Source organism: Dipodomys ordii, unplaced genomic scaffold, assembly GCF_000151885.1.
Source record: "Dipodomys ordii isolate 6190 unplaced genomic scaffold, Dord_2.0 Scaffold79, whole genome shotgun sequence".
NCBI lineage: Eukaryota > Metazoa > Chordata > Mammalia > Rodentia > Heteromyidae > Dipodomys > Dipodomys ordii.
Genome location: NW_012267295.1, coordinates 1,611,554 through 1,630,713, shown reverse-complemented (window position 1 = coordinate 1,630,713; position 19,160 = coordinate 1,611,554). Strand labels below are relative to the sequence as shown.

The window sequence follows — 19,160 nt, the reverse complement described above, 5'->3', positions numbered from 1 at the left end:
GGCTCAAGTGGTAGAGCGCTAGCCTTGAGCTGAAGAGCTGAGGGACAGCGCCCAGGCCCAGAGTTCAGGCCTCACAACCAACCAAAAAAAAAAACAAAAAACAAAAAATGGGGCTGGGAATGTGGCTTAGTGGTAGAGTACCTGCCTAACAAGCATGAAGCCCTGTTATTCCTCAGTACCACATAAACAGAAAAAGCCAGAAGTGGTGCCTTGGCCCAAGTGGTACCCAGGCCCTAAGGTCATGCCCCAGGACTGGCAACAACAACAACAAAAAATGCAGTTCTTGCCAACTATTAGTGGCTCACTCATACCTGTAATCCCGGCTAATCAGGCGACTAGGATCTAAGGAGGGCAGTTCCAAGTCAGTCTGGGCATGAAAGTTCATGAGAATCATCTCCAATTAACCACCGAAATGTAAGAATAGGAGCTGTGACTACAGCACTATCCTTCAGCAAAAAAAGCTAAGAGACAGCACCTAGACCCGGAGTTCATGCTCCAAGAAGCGGGGAGAGGTGGCAGGGGTAGGAAGAGAAAAGGGGGGGGGGGGAGAGACAGTTCTTAGAAAAATAATCCACAGAGAAGAAACAAGAGTCTAGAAAAGGAAAGTCAGTATTTCAAACCATGTACTGTAAACACTATAAATAAGCACAAGAAAAGGACTTAAACTATAAAGGTGGTTGGATAAGCTAAGCATATTGCACAGCCTTCAATTTCAGCACTCCTGAGGCTGAAGAAGGCTCACTGAGCTCCATAGTGAGACACTGCCGAGGAAGAAAAGAACAAGGCAGGAAGAAGGAAGAAGGAAGAAAGAGGTGATAGGATTACAAGAAATAGAAGTCCAACAGCCAAGCAGGGACAGTAAAATACTGAACTCATTCTAAAAGAAAAACTTAGTCATCTTCTAAATCAATGCATGAGTTGTCTGAATGCACAACAGCATGTGACAACACTATTAATATGACATTCATACCACCAATTATAAAGAAGAGGCATGCATGAAATTCTACAGATGATCATAGCACCCAAGTTTATAGTAAATTGTTCATACAAATTATGAATTATTATACTTAATACTAATCTCATTTCTGACAAGACTTTCTCAACTTGAAAAGACTAAAGTATGATGTTATGCTTATGAACACCATCTGTGAAAAATGTAAAAAGTTAAAGAAGTCATAATTGTTTTGGAAAGTCTTTCACCTGTTTAAAGTTTCTCACTAGATAAAGACCAAGACACTCTGAAAAGCAGTTTTGAGTAGATCAGATATGTTCGTGCTCTGAGGGTACTGATGGCTCATACCTATGATCCTAACTACTCAGGAGGCTAAAGATCTGTGGAAAAAGGTTGGAAAGCCAGTTCTTGTGGGAATCATCTCCAATTAACCATTCAAAACCAGGAGTGGAGTTGTGGCTCAAAGTGATAGTGTAAGCCTTGAGCAAAAGAGCTCAGAGACAGAGCCCAGGCCCTAAGTTCAAGCCCACAACCGACCAAAACTAACAACAAACACCCACAATTTCACCCTCTATCAATCAGGAAGTACTGTCTGGATAGTGAGACACTATATTCACCAACACAATAATAAATCTAAGTTCTCTTCAACTTCTCTAGTCACTGCAATAGGAAGAAAATATTCGTATTACTATAGAAATGTTGCAAGGAGTAAAATATGAAAACACTCACCATCATTTAGTGCTTCAATGGCAGCACCTTTCTTTTCATTTGCTTGATCCATCATCTCCTCAGTTACCTAACAAGATACAGAAATTTATCTGTAAGACTTACCTAGACGATTATTTGTCTATAAAATGTGTCTATAAAATGTATCTATAAAATTTATCTAGGGGGCTGGGAAGGTGGCTCAGTGGTAGAATGTTTGCCTTGCATGCCTCAGGCCCTGGGTTCGATTCCTCAGCATCAGATAAGCAAAAAGAAAAAAGCCAGAAGTGACACTGTTTATTTTTTATGTGTGGTAATCTCTCTTTTTCAAGAAAAACAAAAGGAAGGGGGGTATAACTTCAATACACCATTAGTTTAGGCAAGTAATTTTTTTTTGAAAGACAGCAAAGCCCATACAAAATTTGGAGACATGGGAACATTCAAATGGTAACTCTCTAGAGACAGATCTTGTATTTCTATGCACTGCCATTTAGATAGGAAATCCTCCTTGCCTACCACATACTCTCTGACTGAGACAAAGCAAGGGATTCCAATTGCTCTGTATTAAACATCTTATTGCGTGAGTCCTGTGTTTCTTTTCTTTTTTTTTTTGCCGGTCATGGGGCCTGAACTCTGGGTCTGGGCACTGTCCCTCAGCTCTTCAGCTCAAGGCTAGCGCTCTATCACTGGAGCCACAGCGCCACTTCCGGCTTTTTCTGTTTATGTGGTACTGAGAAATCGAACCCAGGGCCTCATGCTTGCAAGGCATGCACTCTACCACTGAGCTACCTTCCCAGCCCCTGTGTTTCTTAATGTAATTTTACTTTGCCCTTTTGATGGAAGTCTTACGTGCTTCAACTCCTTCTTTGATTCATAAAGTTTTGTGCTATTTTGGATAAGATATTGTTCAGCTGAAGAGTTGAGGGACAGTGCCCAGGCCCAGAGTTCAGGCCCCATGACTGGACCCAAAAAAAAAAAAATTTTATCTAGGGTATCTTAGAAAAGAAAGCAGCAATCTGAATTTCCTTAGGAATAAAGCAGTCACACCCCAATACTTCTTTATGCTTCTCTAGTCTTCAGAAAGACAACAATCACAGTAACTGATTTGTTTAAAAATACAGATTAAGGTTTTTTTGTTTTGTTAGGCCTTTTTTGCAGGGCCTGGGGCTTAGGCTCTGTCCCTGAGCCTCTCTGTGCTCCAAACTAGCATTCTACCACTGGAGCCACGGCACCAATTCCAGCTTTTTCTGTTTATGTGGCACTGAGGAAGTGAACCCGGGTTCATGCATGCTAGGCAAGCAGTCTATTATCAGTAAACCACCTTCCCAGCCCAAATTAAGTTTTAACCTTTAATACCAAGTCTCACTTCCCAATCTGCCTACCTTCTACTGATCTTTCCATCTCCTTGATAACTACTCATAAACATTAGGCACATTCTCACCACAAAGTAGTGCTTCTTACACTTGAATCCTCAGAGATAAATGTTTCATTCTTTTACTAATACAAAAATAGCACCTATACTATACAGCAAAAGTAACAAACTCTCTTTACATCTATATACAAACAGGCCAAGCTGAGTTGGCTCACTCCTGTAGTCCTAGCTATTCAGAATCTAAGACCTGAGGATCACAATTCAAAGCCCACCCAGGCAGGCAAGTTCAAGAGATTCCTATCATCAATTAACCACCACAAAGCAAGAACTGGAGTTGTGATTCTAACAGTAGAGCAAAAGAGCTCAGGCCCTGAGTTCAAATTGCAAGACCAGCACCAAAAAAAAAAAAAAAAAAACCAAAACCTGTTTGCAATGTTCCAACACATGAGCAAAAGTCAATTATAAAATGGAATAGCCAGGCATTGGTAGCTCACGCCTGTAATCCTAACTATTCAGGAGGCTGAGATCTGAGGATTGCAGTGCAAAGCCAGCCCTGGCAGGAAAGGCTGTGAGACTCTTATCTCCAATAAACCACTCAGAAAACTGGAAGTGCTGCTGTGGCTCAAGTGGTAGAGTGCTCACCTGGAGCGGAAGAGCTCAGGGATAGTGCCCAAGCCCAGAGTTCAAGCCGCACCCCCCCCCCAAAACAAGGAACAATATCTTATACAAAATAGCACAAAACTTTATGAATCAGAGAAGGAGTTGAAGCACGTAAGACTTCCATCAAAAGGGCAAAGTAAAATTACATTAAGAAACACAGGACTCACGCAATAAGATGTTTAATACAGAGCAATTGGAATCCCTTGCTTTGTCTCAGCCAGAGTATGTGGTAGGCAAGGAGGATTTCCTATCTAAATGGCAGTGCATAGAAATACAAGATCTGTCTCTAGAGAGTTACCATTTGAATGTTCCCATGTCTCCAAATTTTGTATGGGCTTTGCTGTTTTTCAAAAAAAAATTAATTGCCTAAACTAATGGTGTATTGAAGTTATACCCCCCCTCCTTTTGATTTTCTTGAAAAAGAGAGATTACCACACATAAAGAATAAACGTTCTATGCAAAGAGACAGGGAGTATTAAGTGCACTTACTTCAAATGTATTAGGAGGAATTCCCTTGTGTGATTCTAGAGTAAGTGTTTATAGAAGCCAGGCACTGATGGCTCATGCTTATAATCCCAGCTACTCAGGAGGATCACAGTTTGAAGCCAGCTTGGCAGAAGTCTTCAATTAATGAACAAAATGCTGGACTGAAGGCATGGCTCAAATGGTAGAGTGCCAGCCACGAGCAAAAAAAAAAAAAAAAGCAAGAGCAAGAAGCCCTGAGTTCAAGCCTCCTGGTACAAGCATAAAACACAACAAAAGCATATAGGCTGCTATTCAAGACTTCCAAATGTTATCATTATTAGCAACTGATATGCAAACATATTTTGCCTGATGGTATTTAGTTTACTGACTTCTGGCTGACTCAGCATAGATTATATAGACTTATAGGGATTACTATCAGTCACAAATGTTGAAATTTTTGACAACTCTGTTTCCTCAAAAAGGAAGTTTTTCCTTTTCCCTGTGTCTCCTGGTAAATAATCCTCAAAATTATTATTATTATGTAGTCTTATGATTGTATCAATATTTAACAGTATAATGATAACGGTTTTTGCATATGAGTGAGGAATTTTGTTTTTTGAGACAGGATCTGACTATGTAGCCCAGGCTTTACTATAACTTACCATCCTGCTTCACGCCCTGAGTCTTGGTATTACAGGCATATACCACTGCACCCAGCTAAACAAATACCCAAAAGATCTCTGATATAATCTGCTGTACAAACCAAATGCATATGTAATCTCTTAGATGACAATGTAGTAATTTGCTTTTCTGAAAATAAAATGTAATGAAATGGAAAAAAAAAAAAGAAACACAGAACTGGGAATGTGGCTCAGTGGTAGAGTGCATACCTACCATGCACAAAGTCCTGGGTTCCATTCCTCAGTACACATAAACAGAAAAAGCCGAAAGTAGCACTGTGGCTCAAGTGGCAGAGCACTAGCCTTGAGCAAAACAAGCTCAGGGACAGTGCCCAAGCCCTGAGTTCAAGCCCGAGAACTGGCAAAAAACAATGTTGGAAATTAGAGCCAAAAAAAGTATGAAAAAACTTATTGGTGGCCATAAGGAAACAAGCTCTAATTGCTGTGAGGTGGTGTCTGATACCTAAATTCCTAACTATTCAGGAAGCTAAGATCTAGAGGATCACGGCAAGAAGTTCACAATACTCCATCTCAACCAATACGTGGTTGAGGTGGTTCATGTCTGACTTCCCAGCTGTGAGGGAAGTTGAGATTTGGAGGATTGTGGTTTCAGGCCAAACAGCAAAGTTAAATTTGCAAGACTTCAACTCAACAGCAAAACATGGGGGGGTGGTAGCCTGTGCTAGTTACCCCAGCTACAATGAGAGCATACAGAGGAGGATCATGATTCGGGGTGGCCTGTACAAAAAGTAAGACACATATTTTTAAAATAACCAGAGTATGAGTAAGGTCTCATACTTTTTTTTTCCCCCAGTCCTGGGGTCTAATCTCAGCACCTAGGGACCATCCTTGGGCTTCTTTTGTTCAAGGCTAGCACTGTACCACTTGCGTCACAGCACCATTTTCAGTTTTCCAGTGGTTAACTAGAGAAATGAGTCTCAGGGACTTCGCTGTGTCGGCTGGCTTTGAACTTCGATCTTCAGATAGCAGCCTCCTGAGGAGCTAGGATTACAGGTGTAAGCCACCAGCACCAGGCTTCTCTGACTCATCTCCAGCAAATTACTCAGAAAAAGCCGTAAGTGAAGCTATGGCCTAAGTGTTAGAGCACTAGCCTTGAGCAAAAGAAGCTCAGGGACAGTATGTAGGCCCTGAGTTCAAGCCCCAGGACTGGCAAAGAAAAAAAAAATCTTTCTCTGATTCAATAGACCAGCATTTTACTATCTAAAGTACCTGTGAAAATCTTATGTTATTATTATTTTACTTTTTGTGACAGTCTTGAGGCTTGAACTCAGGGTCTACACTTTGCCACTTAAGCTACAAAACCGCTTTTAGCTTTTTCTGTTTATGTGGTACTAAGGAATTGAACCGAGGGCATCATACATGCTAGGGAAACACTCTTACCACTAAGCCCCATTCCCAGACCCCCAGAGAAAGATTTAGTACATTCTTTTTCTAGAAATGTCACAAAATGATACCAACAACAAGAAGCATTTACAACAAACAGAAAATAAGTCATGAAACTTACCTCTACATTTTCATCTCCCATTTCTTGGGGGGCATCAGTGTCTGGTTCAATTACACCTTCATTATCAATTTCTATCAAAGTTGAAAATAGTAAGCCATCATTGTACAATACAGTAGCCACTAACCAGAGCACTTGGATATGATTATAACTGTCAGAGGATTTACATCAGTAGTAGAATACCTGCCTAACTTGCTACGCAGTCCAGGGTCTGACAAACAGCACCTCAACAAGAACTCATGATGATTTTTGGTCAGTATACCTATGAGTTGAATGCTTTATATTGTAAAAAGCTTCCCCTTTAAACACAATTCTTTGTTTGGGTAAAACTACCACTAAAAGCTGGGTGCAAAAAAAAAAAAACACAAAAAACAAAAAACAACAAAACAAAAAACAAATTACTACTTAAACCATCACACTGAGATAGTAGCAGTAAGATTGTTGATGTATGCAAATGTCCTATCTGAATTAAAGAAGATACTATATATGTAAAATATGCTCTCTTTTGGGTTTTTTGGTTGCTGGGTTTTTTTTGCCTTTGTCGGTCATGGGGCTTGAACTCAGGGCCTGGGCACTGTCCCTTAGCTCTTTTGCTAAAGACTAATGCTCAACTTGAGTCAATGCTCTACTTCCAGTTTTCTGATGGCTAATTAGAGAAGAGTCTCATGGTTTTGAATCTTGATCCTCATCTCAGCCTCCTGAGTACCTAGGATTATAGGCATGAGCTACCAACATCTAGCAATGCTCAGACTCAATATGGTTTATTTTAAAAAAAGAGGTAAGCCAGGCGCCGGTGGCTCACGCCTGTAATCCTAGCAACTCAGGAAGCTGAGATCTGAGGATCATGGTTCAAAGCCAGCCCTGGCAGGAAAGTTCATGAGACTCTTATCTCCAATAAACCGCTAGAAAACCGGATGTGGTGCTGTGGCTCAAGAGCACAGGGACAGCACCCAAGCCCAGAGTTCAAGCCCCACAATCAACAACAACAAAAAAGGAGGTAGCCGGGTGCCAGTGGCTCACACCTGTAATCCTACTCAGGAGGCTTAGGTTGAGGATCATAGTAGGAAGCCAGTCTGGGCAGAAAAGACTCCATGAGACTCTTATCTTCAATTAACCCCTCAAAAACCATAAGTGGCTCTGTGGCTCAAAGTGGTAAAGTGCTAAACTTGAGCCAGAGTTCAAGGACAGCGCCCAGGCCCTGAGTTAAAGCTCCACAACCAACAGAAAAAAAAAGAGGAGAAAAATATGTAATTTTTTTTACAGTGATTACATGAATGACATTGTGAAACTGTACTGAAGAATCAACATGCGACGTTTTAACCAGATTATCCAATACAAACTACTGTCTGCTCACCTAGGTCGCTTTCCTCACTGGGTGGCTCCTCTGTCGGTATGTTTTCCTCTGTCTTCTTACTATCTGCTTTTTCTTCCTAGCAAGAGGAAGGCAAACAATGCAATCAGTATTTAATAACATATGGAACATAACTTTTACAAATGTATTAACTACTCCCATACATTAGATTTCAGCTGTTAATGTTCCATTGTTTCATTCTAGAAAGCTAATTTGTTATTTTGTTTTCATTTTCCCCTTTTAGACTTTATAAAGTAAGTTCAATGTCTTTATCACAGTGGTAGAGGGCTAGCCTTGAGAACAAAGAGGTTCAGAGACAGAGCCAAGACCCTGCGTTCAAGCTCCCACACCTCACAACAACAACAAAAATACTCATGATTAGTGGCAAAAAAGCTATTAGGAGACTAGCAAAGTGGTAACAATCTATACTCCAAGCATCCAGTAAGCTGAGACAAAAGGGCTGCTTGAGCCCAGAGTCTGAGGCAAGCCTGAGCAACAGAGTGACACTGTGTCCCAAAGGATGGTTTAAAAAGAAAATACAAACAGCCTCATGTCTAGTCAGATCATGCTTTACTGCAAAATTTACTAAGTAAGCTAGGCGCCGGTGACTCATGCCTGTAATCCTAACTATCTATTCAGGAGGCTGAGATCTGAGGATCCCAGTTCAGTCAGCCCAGGCAGGAAAGTCAGTGAGATTCTTTCTCCAATAAACCACTAGGAAACCAGAAGTGGCTCTGTGGCTCAGTGGTAGAGTACTCGCCTTGAGCTGAAGAGCTGAGGGGACAGTGCCCAGGCCTCAAGTTCAAGCCCCATGACTGACAGGGGAAAAAAAAAAATTAAGCATTTATTTTACTTTTCAAGGGCTTTTCGGTTTTGGAATTACATGTAGAACTATAATAGACGACAAAATTCAAAGAATTTAAAAGTGCATGTGTAAATGGAAATTTCTTTGTACAAGTACTTAAATAAGAATTTTTAAATGAATATGACATATTCCAAATTAATGTATTCTGATGTGCATGAAATAGCTCTACAAGTTGCCATTTCCATTTAACAATGCTATGTGGGGGTTGTGTATATAGTTTAGTGGTAAAGCGCTTGCCTAATATGTGCAGAGCCTTGGATTAATCCCTGCGACCATGATAAAAGAGGGAACCCACTAAAGTAAACTATATAAATAAACAAATAGGGTCACAACTTTTGGGGCTTTGCTTAACATACTTATAAAACTTCTACTTTCTCACCCAAATACAATAAATCACATGAAAGGTTCTAATCAAAATAAATAGCTAGGGGCTGGGAAGGTGGGTCAGTGGTAGAGCGCTTGCCTTGCATGCATGAGGCCCTGGGTTCGATTCCTCAGCACCACATAAGCAAAAAGAAAAAAAGCCGGAAGCGGCGCTGTGGCTCAAGTGGTAGAGCACTAGCCTTGAGCTGAGGAGCTGAGGGACAGTGCCCAGGCCCAGAGTTTAGGCACCACGACCGGACACCCCCCCCCAAAAAAAAAGCTAATTGGAGCCGGGCCCAGTGGCTCACGCCTGTAATCCTAGCTACTCAGGAGGCTGAGATCTGAGGATTATGGTTCAAAGCAAATCTGGACGGGAAACTCCATGAAACTCTTATCTCCAATAAGGCACTATAGCTCAAGTATAGAATGCTGGCCTTGAGCTGAAGAGCTAAGGAGCTGAGGGGCAGCGCCCAGGCCTAGAGTTCAAGCCCCACAATTGACCAAAAAAACAAAGCTAATTGGAATATAGACAAAAAGTAGGAAAAACAAAAAATATTGGAGGCTGGCTTGTAATCCTAGCTACTCAGGAGGCTGAGATCTGAGAATCATGGTTCAAAGCCAGCCTGGGCAGGAAAGTCTATGAGACTACTACTCAGAAAAAGCTAGAAGTAGCACTGTGGCTCAGGTGGTAGAGAACTAGCCTTAAGACAAAGAAGCTCAGGGACAGCACCCAGGCCCAGGGTTCAAGCCCCACAAAGAGTACAGAAAAAAAGAAATGTATTATTTGGGTTTGGGATATAGCTCAGTGGTTGAGTATTGGCATAGCATACATAGACCGAGTTCAATCCCCAGGACCAAAAACTCCAGGTAACAGGTAACAATAAAGAATCATAGCCCTTCTGCCCTTCCATCTTAAAAAAAGAAATGTTTTATTATTTTATCACTAAGTAGAAGAAATTTAGAAACTTACCCTGATATTGTCTTCTGATTTAGCTTTATGAGTAGCTGGTGGTACTTTACCCCCCATGCTTGAGGAAAATAAGAAAAAAAGATTTGTTTAGAAAATATTCAGTCAAGTAACATTCATGATTCCACGGCTTCTCTGTCCCCATTCCTACAGAAAGAAAATGCCAGAAATATGTATTAACAAAAATATTCACAACTTACTAAAATTTAGATTTGAGTAGATATATTTAAGAGATTTGACATTTAGCAAGAGTCCTTGAAGTAGGGGTCTCCAGGGGGAACACTTACCTTAGTGGCACAGAAATTGGCATATACGGACTATGAGGACCTTGAAAACCCTTCTTTTCCAAACAGTCCAATATAACAAATTATATTTAAGTGAAAAGTATAACATCAACAACAAAACAGACAACACATTAATATGTTCCATTTGGTGTAGTCCCTGGAGCATGTAGTTTGTATGTCACAGTTCAGTGACTGAAATGTTTCGAGGATTTAATGACAAAAAATAGTAAATATGGGCTGGGAAGGTGGCTCAGTGGTAGTGTGCTTGCCTCGCATGCAAGAGGCCCTGGGTTCAATTCCTCAGTACCACATAAACAGAAAAAGCTGGAAGTCGTGCTATGGCTCAAGTAGTAGAGTGCTAGAGAGCAAAAGAGCTCAGGGACAGTGCCTAAGCCCTGAGTTCCAGCCGTAGGACTGGCAAAAAAAAAAAAAATAAGTAACAGCTCCACTTCCGGTTTTTGAGTTGTTAATTAGAGGTAAGAGTTTCACAGGGACTTTTCCTCCCAGGCTGCCTTGGAATTTTAATTTTCAGATCTCAACCTCCTGAGTAGCTAGGATTACAGGTGTGAGCCACCAGCACCCAGCTAAATTTTTTAAAAGTTTTCACGAAATACCAAGGATATTAATTTAAAAAACAAAGAAACCTATTCCAAACATCCTTAAAATGCTGATTCTTTTCTAACTAGACAATTGTTATGCTCAAATTAAGTAAAATTTGTAAACAAAGTTTATATTTGAGTTAAAATGGAATGGATATCTATTCTCCAAAGTTCTTTTTTTTTACCAATTTCAGTATCAACAGTTTTCAGAATCATAGTTGTTTAACACCTTGGCCAACATTTAGCTACTGTCCACATACAATTTTTTTGTTGGTCGTGGGCTTGAACTCTGGGCCTTGGTGCTTTCCCTGAGCTAATCTTCAGCTCAAGGTGCACTCTACCACTTGAGCGACAGTTACCACTTCCGGTTTTCTGGAGGTTAATTGGAGATGAGTCTCAAGGACTTTCCTGCCTGTGCTGGCTTTGACCTGCGATCCTCTGATCTCAGCCTCCTGAGTAGCTAGGATTTCAGGCGTAAGCCACTGGCGTCCGGTTTCTACAATTTTTTGTTTGTTTGTTTTTGCTGGTCATGGGGCCTGCACTATGGGTCTGGGGTGTGTCCCTCAGCTCTTCAGCTCAAGGCTAGCACTCTACCACTTCAGCCACAGCTCTACTTCCGGCTTTTCTGGCTTATGTGGGGCTGAGGAATCAAACCCAGGGCCTCATGCATGCAAGGCAAGCACCCTACCACTAAGCCACCTTCACAGCCCTCAACAATTTTTTTAACTGTATTTTTTTTGTCCTTCCTTCATTCCTTCCTTCTTTCCTCCCTCCCTCCCTTCCTTCCTTCCTTCCCTTTTTGGTACTGGGGATATAACTCAGGACCCCGCACTTGCTAGGCAAGCACTCTGCCACCAAGCTACTTCCCAGCCCCAGCTCTTACAATTTTTAGCCTTCAGACAGGTGTACAGTTATTAGTATAGCTCATTTCTGATAGGTATATAATGGTAACTCATTGTCCTGAGTTCATTTTCACATATCTTTTGGCCATTCAAACAGTATGTCTTATAAAGTTCAACTCCTAGCCTACTTTTTTCATTAAGTTTTTACTTGTATTTTTTATATTCTATATTCAAGCCCTTTGCTGGTTTTTTTGGTTGGTCGTGGGGCTTGAACTCTGGGCCTGGGCGCTGTCCCTCAACTCTTCAGCTAAAGGCAAGCGCTCTACCTCTTGAGCCACAGCGCCACTTCCGGTTTTCTAGTGGTATATTGGAGATAAGAGTCTCATGGACTTTTCTGCCTGCGCTGGCTTTGAACCATGATCCTCAGATCTCAGCTTCCTGAGTAGCTAGGATTACAGGCTTACAGGCGTGAGCCCCTGGCGCCCAGCCCCTTTGTTAGTTTTTCTTGATTTTTTTTTTGTTGTTGTTGTTTTTTGGGGGGGTCCGGTTGTGGAGCCTGAACTCTGGGCCTGGGCGCTGTCCCTCAGCTCTTCAGCTCAAGGCTAGCGTTCTACCATTGAGCCACAGTACCACTTCTGGCTTTTTTCTTTTTGCTTATGTGGTGCTGAGGAATCAAACCCAGGGTCTCATGCATGCAAGGCAAGCGCTCTACCACTGAGCCACCTTCCCAGCCCCCGCTTTGTTAGTTTTTATATTCAACATCTGGTTTCCTTTTTTTCTCTTAATATCTTTTGATGAGCGAAAATAAAGTACATGTTTAAATGCAATGCAGCAAATGGAATGAAAAGAAACAAAATCTGACATTTCTTATAAAGACCCTAAACTGAAACTATTATTGAATGTGCTGGCCAACCACAACAACAAAAAAATTCAGTTCTTCAGTAATCTTAATAAAGAATAGCTCCTAGCTGAGCAATGGTGGCTCACGCCTGTAATCCTCGCTACTGAGAAGGCTGAGATCTGAGGATCACAGTTCAAAGCCAGTTGGGGCAGGAAAGTCCATGAGACTCTTATCTCCAATAAGCCACTAGAAAACTGGAAGTGGCGCTGTGGCTTAAGCAGTAGAGCGCTCGCCTTGAACTGAAGAGTGCAGGGACAGCGCCCTGAGTTCAAGCCCCACGACTGACCAAAAAAAAAGAATGGCTCCTATATGCCAAAAACAAAGAAAATTACATGATCCAAAGCATCTTGAATTTGTCATTTCTGCAAAAGCAATAGTTAACAGGCATATAAACCCAAAATTCTTTTGTGTGTGGGGGGGGAACTACTCTTTTCAAAAGAACACAGTAATATAACACTAGCTCTCTGTAGTTAAACTTTAATGAAGACATAGAACTTAAGCTGTGTTTTTCCTAAGTTCCATAATGTGTCAGCAATGTGTTTAGTGTGCCTTCCAAACAGTGTAACCTCAGGAAGTGATATTTCTGCCAAGAAATGTATTAATCTAAATAAAAAACCATATAAACCCAAATTGAAGGAAATTCAGCAAGATAACTGGCTTGTACTTCATAATATTCAAACTGTGAGGAACATGAAAGTAGAGGTAAGTCTAAAAAATCATTTCAGAATGCAGGTTAATAGACCTGACAACTAAATGCAACCAGCAGTTCCATGGATTAAGTAGTATCAATGAAACCATTAGTTTCTGAGTTTCATATTTGTACTAACTACCCTAGATTATAAGAAATATACAGGGACTGGGAATGTGGCTTAGTGGTAGAATGCTTGCCTAGCATGCATGAAGCCGTGGGTTCTATTCCTCAGTACCACATAAAGAGAAAAAGTCGGAAGTGGCACTGTGGCTCAAGTGGTAGAGTGCTAGCCTTGAACAAAAGAAGCTCAAGGACAGTGCCCATGCCCCAAGTTCAAGCCCAGGACACGCAAAATAAAAAAGAAATATAAATTAACTAATGTTAAGCATGGTATTGGCTATTTACTATCAAAGAGAATATATATACATTGTTTTAGTAATTATTCTTTGAGCTAGAAATTATTCTAAAAATATAAAAATTAAGCATGAGGAGGTTTGGAGTTCCTCACATTCTAAACTAGTTCACTAAATTGCTAAATTAACATAAACTTTATAATATATATATATATATATATACACACACACTTGAATTAATGCTTCAAAGATTTAGAACAAGTTAAGTTTCCTGTTAAAAATTGCCTTTACCAACACAAGCTTTTTTGGTTTTTTGTTTTGTTTTTGTGAGCTTTTTTTATTTATGAGTCCTGGGGCTTAAACTCAGGGCCTGTGTATTGTCCCTGAGCCTCTTTGTGCTCAAGGCTAGCACTCTACCACTTGAGCCATAGCACCATTTCCACCTTTTTCTGAGTAATTGCACAGACTTTCCTGTTTCCTATTTCACAGTCTCAGACTTTCCTGCTCAGGCTAGCTTCAAACCCCAATCCTAATCCTCAGATCTCAGCCTCCTGAATAGCTAGGATTATAGGTGTGAGCCACCAGCGCCTGACTCCAACATAAGCTTTTATGTTACCCAATTAAGTAAGGCAAGTACAGAGACCTTCTTCACAAGTTTATAAAAGATTTCATTCTTTGAGAATTAAAAGAAAACTGGGAATTATATTCTTAATTCTGTATTAATGACAGAATTCATTCTGTTCACTCTTTAAATTTTTAGTAAAAGACATGTACAACACACTTATAAAGATTCCCTTGATTTTAACTTCATCATCAAATAAAATGAGCAGCCATACAAGATACAAAGTAGTTTGTTTTTGTTTTTTTTGAGTTGGATCAGTTGTGGGGCCTGAACTCTGGGCCTGGGCGCTGTCCCTCAGCTCTTCAGCTCAAGGCAGCGCTCTAACCACTTGAGCCACAGCGCCACTTCCGGCTTTTTTCTTTTTATGTGGTGCTGAGGAATGGAACCCAGGGCCTCAGGCACACAAGGCAAGCACTCTTACCACTGAGCCACCTTCCCAGCCCCAGATAAAAAGTAGTTAAATGGTAGAAAATAGTCTCAAACAATGTTTCTCACTCAACAAAAGCAAAACATGTGCAAAGTAGTTAAATGGTAGAAAATAGTCTCAAACAATGTTTCTCACTCAACAAAAGCAAAACATGTGCAAAGTAGTTAAATGGTAGAAAATAGTCTCAAACAATGTTTCTCACTCAACAAAAGCAAAACATGTGCAAAGTAGTTAAATGGTAGAAAATAGTCTCAAACAATGTTTCTCACTCAACAAAAGCAAAAAATGCTTTGAAACATACTTTTTAAAGCTGGCAGCCAATGGTTTACTACATCCATACTCCAATCTTGTGTTAGTCAGAGCTCAGGAGAACTATGGTTGAAAGCCAGCCCAGGAATACATGGAGACTTCTTTTCTACTAATAGCTGGGCAGTTGTGTGTACCTGTCATCTCAACTACATGGGAGGCTGAGATCAAGAGGATCATAGAACCAGGCCAGCCCAAGCAAAGAGTCCTCAAGACTTGTCTCAATGGAAGATAATGTTGCATGTGACTATCCATGCCAGCTAAGGCATAATAGAGGAAGATCACAGTCCAGATGGTGGCCCAAGCAAAACACAGCATCTTATTTCAAAAAAAAAAAAATCGGTGCTTGCCAGGTGATGGTGGCTCATACCTGTAATCCTGGCTACTCAGGAGGCTGAGATCCCAGTTCCATGTCAGCCCAGGCAGGGAAGGCCATCAGACTCTCATCTCTAATTAACCCCAGAAAAACTCAAGTAAGCCCTGTGGCTCAAAGTAGTAGAGTAATAGTCTTGAGCAGAAAAGCTCAGAGACAGAGACCAAGCCCTGAGTTCAAGCCTCATGATGGACCAAAAAAAAGGTGCAGAAAAGGGTTTAAGACATTGCCCAGCAGTAGAGGACACTTTGAAGCAGTAAATTCACACCACAGTGGGGGTAATGAAAGGACACATTTGTGGAGAAGTTTTCTTAGATCCTCACTGACTACTGGTAGATATTTTCTCTTGTTTCTGTACTAACTTAAAAGATTGGAGAGAAATGGTGGGTGAATGTAGATATGTTAAATGGAACAAAGTAACATGAGGGAATGATGGGGTTTGTGAGATGGAGGAGACAATGGAAGGTCTATGGAGCTTCCAGTGAAGTGCAGAGTACCGAGTTCAGGGACAGCACCCAGGACCTGAGTTCAAGCTTCCCCACGCCCCAGTTCTACCTTCCTCTCTCTTCTTCCCCCTCCTCTTTCTCTTCTCCCTCCTTTAACCTCTCCCCCCCCCCCCCACACACACAAAGTCCTGACATTTATCTAACAGCAACTTGTGGGTTGTGTCTGCAAAATAGAATTGTTTACTGCTAACAATAGTCACACAGTTACTACAGTAACTATACAAAATGTCCTCAGAATTCTATTGTGTGTGTAGACAGAGAAAGATTGAAAAACTTTTCCGAGGAAAAAATACTACCAGACAGAACACCGACAAGATTTGAACTCAAGTTTTCTCCCTTAGGTTGTTGAAAGAAATATGCTTTCAAGTTTTGAGCAGACACATGTTCATTTTTCCTGGTCAGATCACTACTAAATCAAAGAGCTTAAAGTATATATTAACCTCATAAGAGTCACAGCGCTTTGCAGAGCAACATGTTATCCATGTGCAACTTACATGTCGGTCTGTTCTGAAACAAGGTCTCTCTCCGTGTGGGCCAGGGTAGCAGTCTAGAACTCCCGCCACTCAATCTCCTGGACTCACAGGGCCCGGCTGTTATCACCTTTAAACTCCCCAATAGTGGGAGGGGTTATGTGGGAGAGACGATGGCACTAGGGCTACGGCTAAGACTAGGCCTCGCGTACGTCATTAAAAAAAAAATCTCCCGGAGCAGATTTCCCTCCCCACCCCCGTGCTCCTCAAATATGCAGTTCGCTAACCTGTTACCAATCGATAGCAAAAGAAAAATTTTCGTTATCCTTCTGCTTATTTTTATTCCCAAATAAGCAGCACTTCTATCGACCAGAAGCTGGCACGATGCCTGCTCCACTAATGGCTCGTCAAAGGGAAATACTCTACGTTAACGATAATCAGAATACAGCCTGAAAACAAGCTAGTGCTTGAATAATCGTTTTCCTCAGAGTCTGTGTGTCCTATAGCGGGGTTCCGAACGGAGATAGTAAATAACTCCCAAGATAATCAATTACATGCTGTCAGAATCGCTGTAAACTAAGGGCAATCCAAGTTACTCTTGTTACAATTTATCAGATAAATTACCATTCCACTATTTAAAAGGAGTGCGTAAAGACGCTTCTAGATAAATGCGACCTAAGCAGGTCACCGAGGATTTAAGAGAGAAGTCGCGGCTTGCATTACATCCCTGCCCTCCTCGGATCTCATCAATGCCAAGTCCCGCTGAGGGTTTGTATTCATTTTGCCCAAGACACGCTCCTGTGGAACGTGTGCGGGGAACGCAGCTCTGCACCCGCTTCCCCGCCCCTACACGCTCCGGGGCTTCAGGTCCTCCATTAGCCAACCCCGCCAAGTCGTGTCCCTCCCCGGGCCAGGAAGCGAGCCCGCGCCCCTCGGCCCCTCCCCAGCTCCGGCCCGGCTCCCTTCCGCTCTCCCCCAACGGTCCCAGGGTCCGGGAGGGGGGGTCCTCACCTCTCCACCCACTCCCGCAGGAAACGCATCTCCTCGGTGTGCAGGACGCTCGGGTCCTGCTTACACATCTTCACGAAAGCGCGAAGCTCGCTGACTTTGCGGGGATCCATGGTCGGGAGGCGGAGGGCGGCGGCGGGCGGCGGCGGACGCGACGGCCCGGTCCCAGGCCCAGGCGCGGCCTCGGCGTGAGCGAGCGCGGAGAAGGGGGCGGCTGCCGCAAGGCCGAACAGACTAGAACCTCCCCGACCACTGGCTCCGCCCCCAACGGCCTCGTGACCCTGGGTCCTTCGCTGGTGCCTTCCCACTCCCTCTCCCACTGCTCCTGCGCACGGACTAGAACCTTCTAGAAGTGTGGCTGTTCGTGCTATTGCCTGCCTCGTCACGCGAACATTCTACGTAGTCTTTCCTCTCAACCACTTGCCAGGATGGGTCACTGGGGCTTTCAGACATGTAGGAGGCATCACCCCCTTCAAGGAGGCATTATTGGATCGTCTATGAATATGGGCATTAAGTAGACGCTCGGCGCCATAACGAATAAAAGGACCCTCCGGAGCGCCTGCCCTGCGTGACGTCATCACGGGGCGCCGGCGCTTGAGGGCGGCCCGCGAGCGGCGCGGGGAGGTAGGGGAGGAGCGGTTGGCCTGGTTTCCTGGCGACGCGGCCGTGCCAGCGGCTCTTTCTCGTGCGGTTTAATCTCCTCCTCTTCCCGACGCGTGAGCTGGCAGCCATGCCTTGGCTTCTCTCAGCTTCCAAGCAGGTTCTCGCCGCAGCAAGAGCCCGCGGCCTTTCAGGTTAGACTCCTCGTGCGGCGTCCGCTCCAAGGGCTTGATCTTGGAGAAGCTTGAGGCGTCTCAAAAGGGATCAAAATGGCTCTACATCCCTGGTTCTCCGCTCACTTCCGCTGGGGGCTCCGCGGATTTCCCTTTTACCCGCCTCTTCTGGAGAAGGGTGGACCCTGTATTTTCTACAGTTGACGTTTTTTGTTTTTTTATAATGGGCAGCAGACGTCACTGCAGAGGGAAAAGTTGGTGCTGTCCCGCAGAGGGACTTCAGCCAAGTTATTCAGACTTAACGGAAGCTGTGTCAGTGACCACACTTACCTAGGTGACTCGTGTCTGTTGGGATAATGTAAAATCTTATTTTCATGTTTTTATGGTTCAGGGCTGGGAAATGTGGCTTAACGGATTACTTGTCTAGCATGCATGAAGCCATGGGTTCGATTCCTCAGTACCACATAAACAGAAAAAGCTGGAAGTAGCGCTATGGCTCAGGTGGCAGGGTGCTAGCCCTGAGCAAAAGCAGCACAGGGACAGTGGCCCAGTCCGAGTTCAGACCCCAAGACTGGCACAGAAACAAAACAAAAAGTTGGTTCAACAGCTGAGTCTAGGATATGTTAGAAGCACGCTTAGTAACACATCCTTTGCGCAGCTCCTCTCAGAAGAGCTAATGTATAGAAGTATTCGCTGGGCTTTTGTCTAGAAGTCATGTTTGTGAGAACAGGGTGATAGAGCCCAGGAACAAGGCTGTCTTGTATGGCCAGCAATTTATCTTTATGAGCATAAAGTGTATAGTGAAAGCTGAGCCATCACTTGAAAACAGACTATATTTCAGTTTGAGGGAGTCATTGTTGACCCCGGAGTACATGGTCTTTGACATCAAAGCCATATCTTGACAAATTTTTTATATACTTGGATTCACAAAAAATTGATTTTTAGCCGGGCGCTGGTGGCTCAAGTCTGTAATCCTAGCTACTCAGGAGGCTGAGATCTGAGGATCGCGGTTCAAAGCCAGCCCTGGCAGGAAAGACCTTGAGACTCCTATCTCCAATAAACCACCAGAAAACCGGAAGTGGCGCTGTAGCTCAAGTGGTAGA

The 19,160-nt window shown here is 42.8% G+C and overlaps 1 protein-coding gene across 1 annotated transcript in view; it reads right to left on the bottom strand.

Annotated features, from left to right (window-relative positions):
* Positions 1 to 17,503, bottom strand: part of St13 (suppression of tumorigenicity 13 (colon carcinoma) (Hsp70 interacting protein)) — a 34,262-nt gene extending 16,759 nt beyond the window's left edge. The window contains exons 1-5 of the mRNA XM_013024783.1: positions 17,288 to 17,503; positions 9,906 to 9,963; positions 7,711 to 7,786; positions 6,360 to 6,430; positions 1,682 to 1,748 (exon numbers count right to left, since the gene is read on the bottom strand). Coding sequence (XP_012880237.1) covers positions 1,682 to 1,748; positions 6,360 to 6,430; positions 7,711 to 7,786; positions 9,906 to 9,963; positions 17,288 to 17,397 — 382 coding nt within the window. The 5' untranslated portion in view covers positions 17,398 to 17,503. The remainder of the gene's footprint in view (positions 1 to 1,681; positions 1,749 to 6,359; positions 6,431 to 7,710; positions 7,787 to 9,905; positions 9,964 to 17,287) is intronic.
* Between the last annotated feature and the right edge of the window lie 1,657 nt (positions 17,504 to 19,160).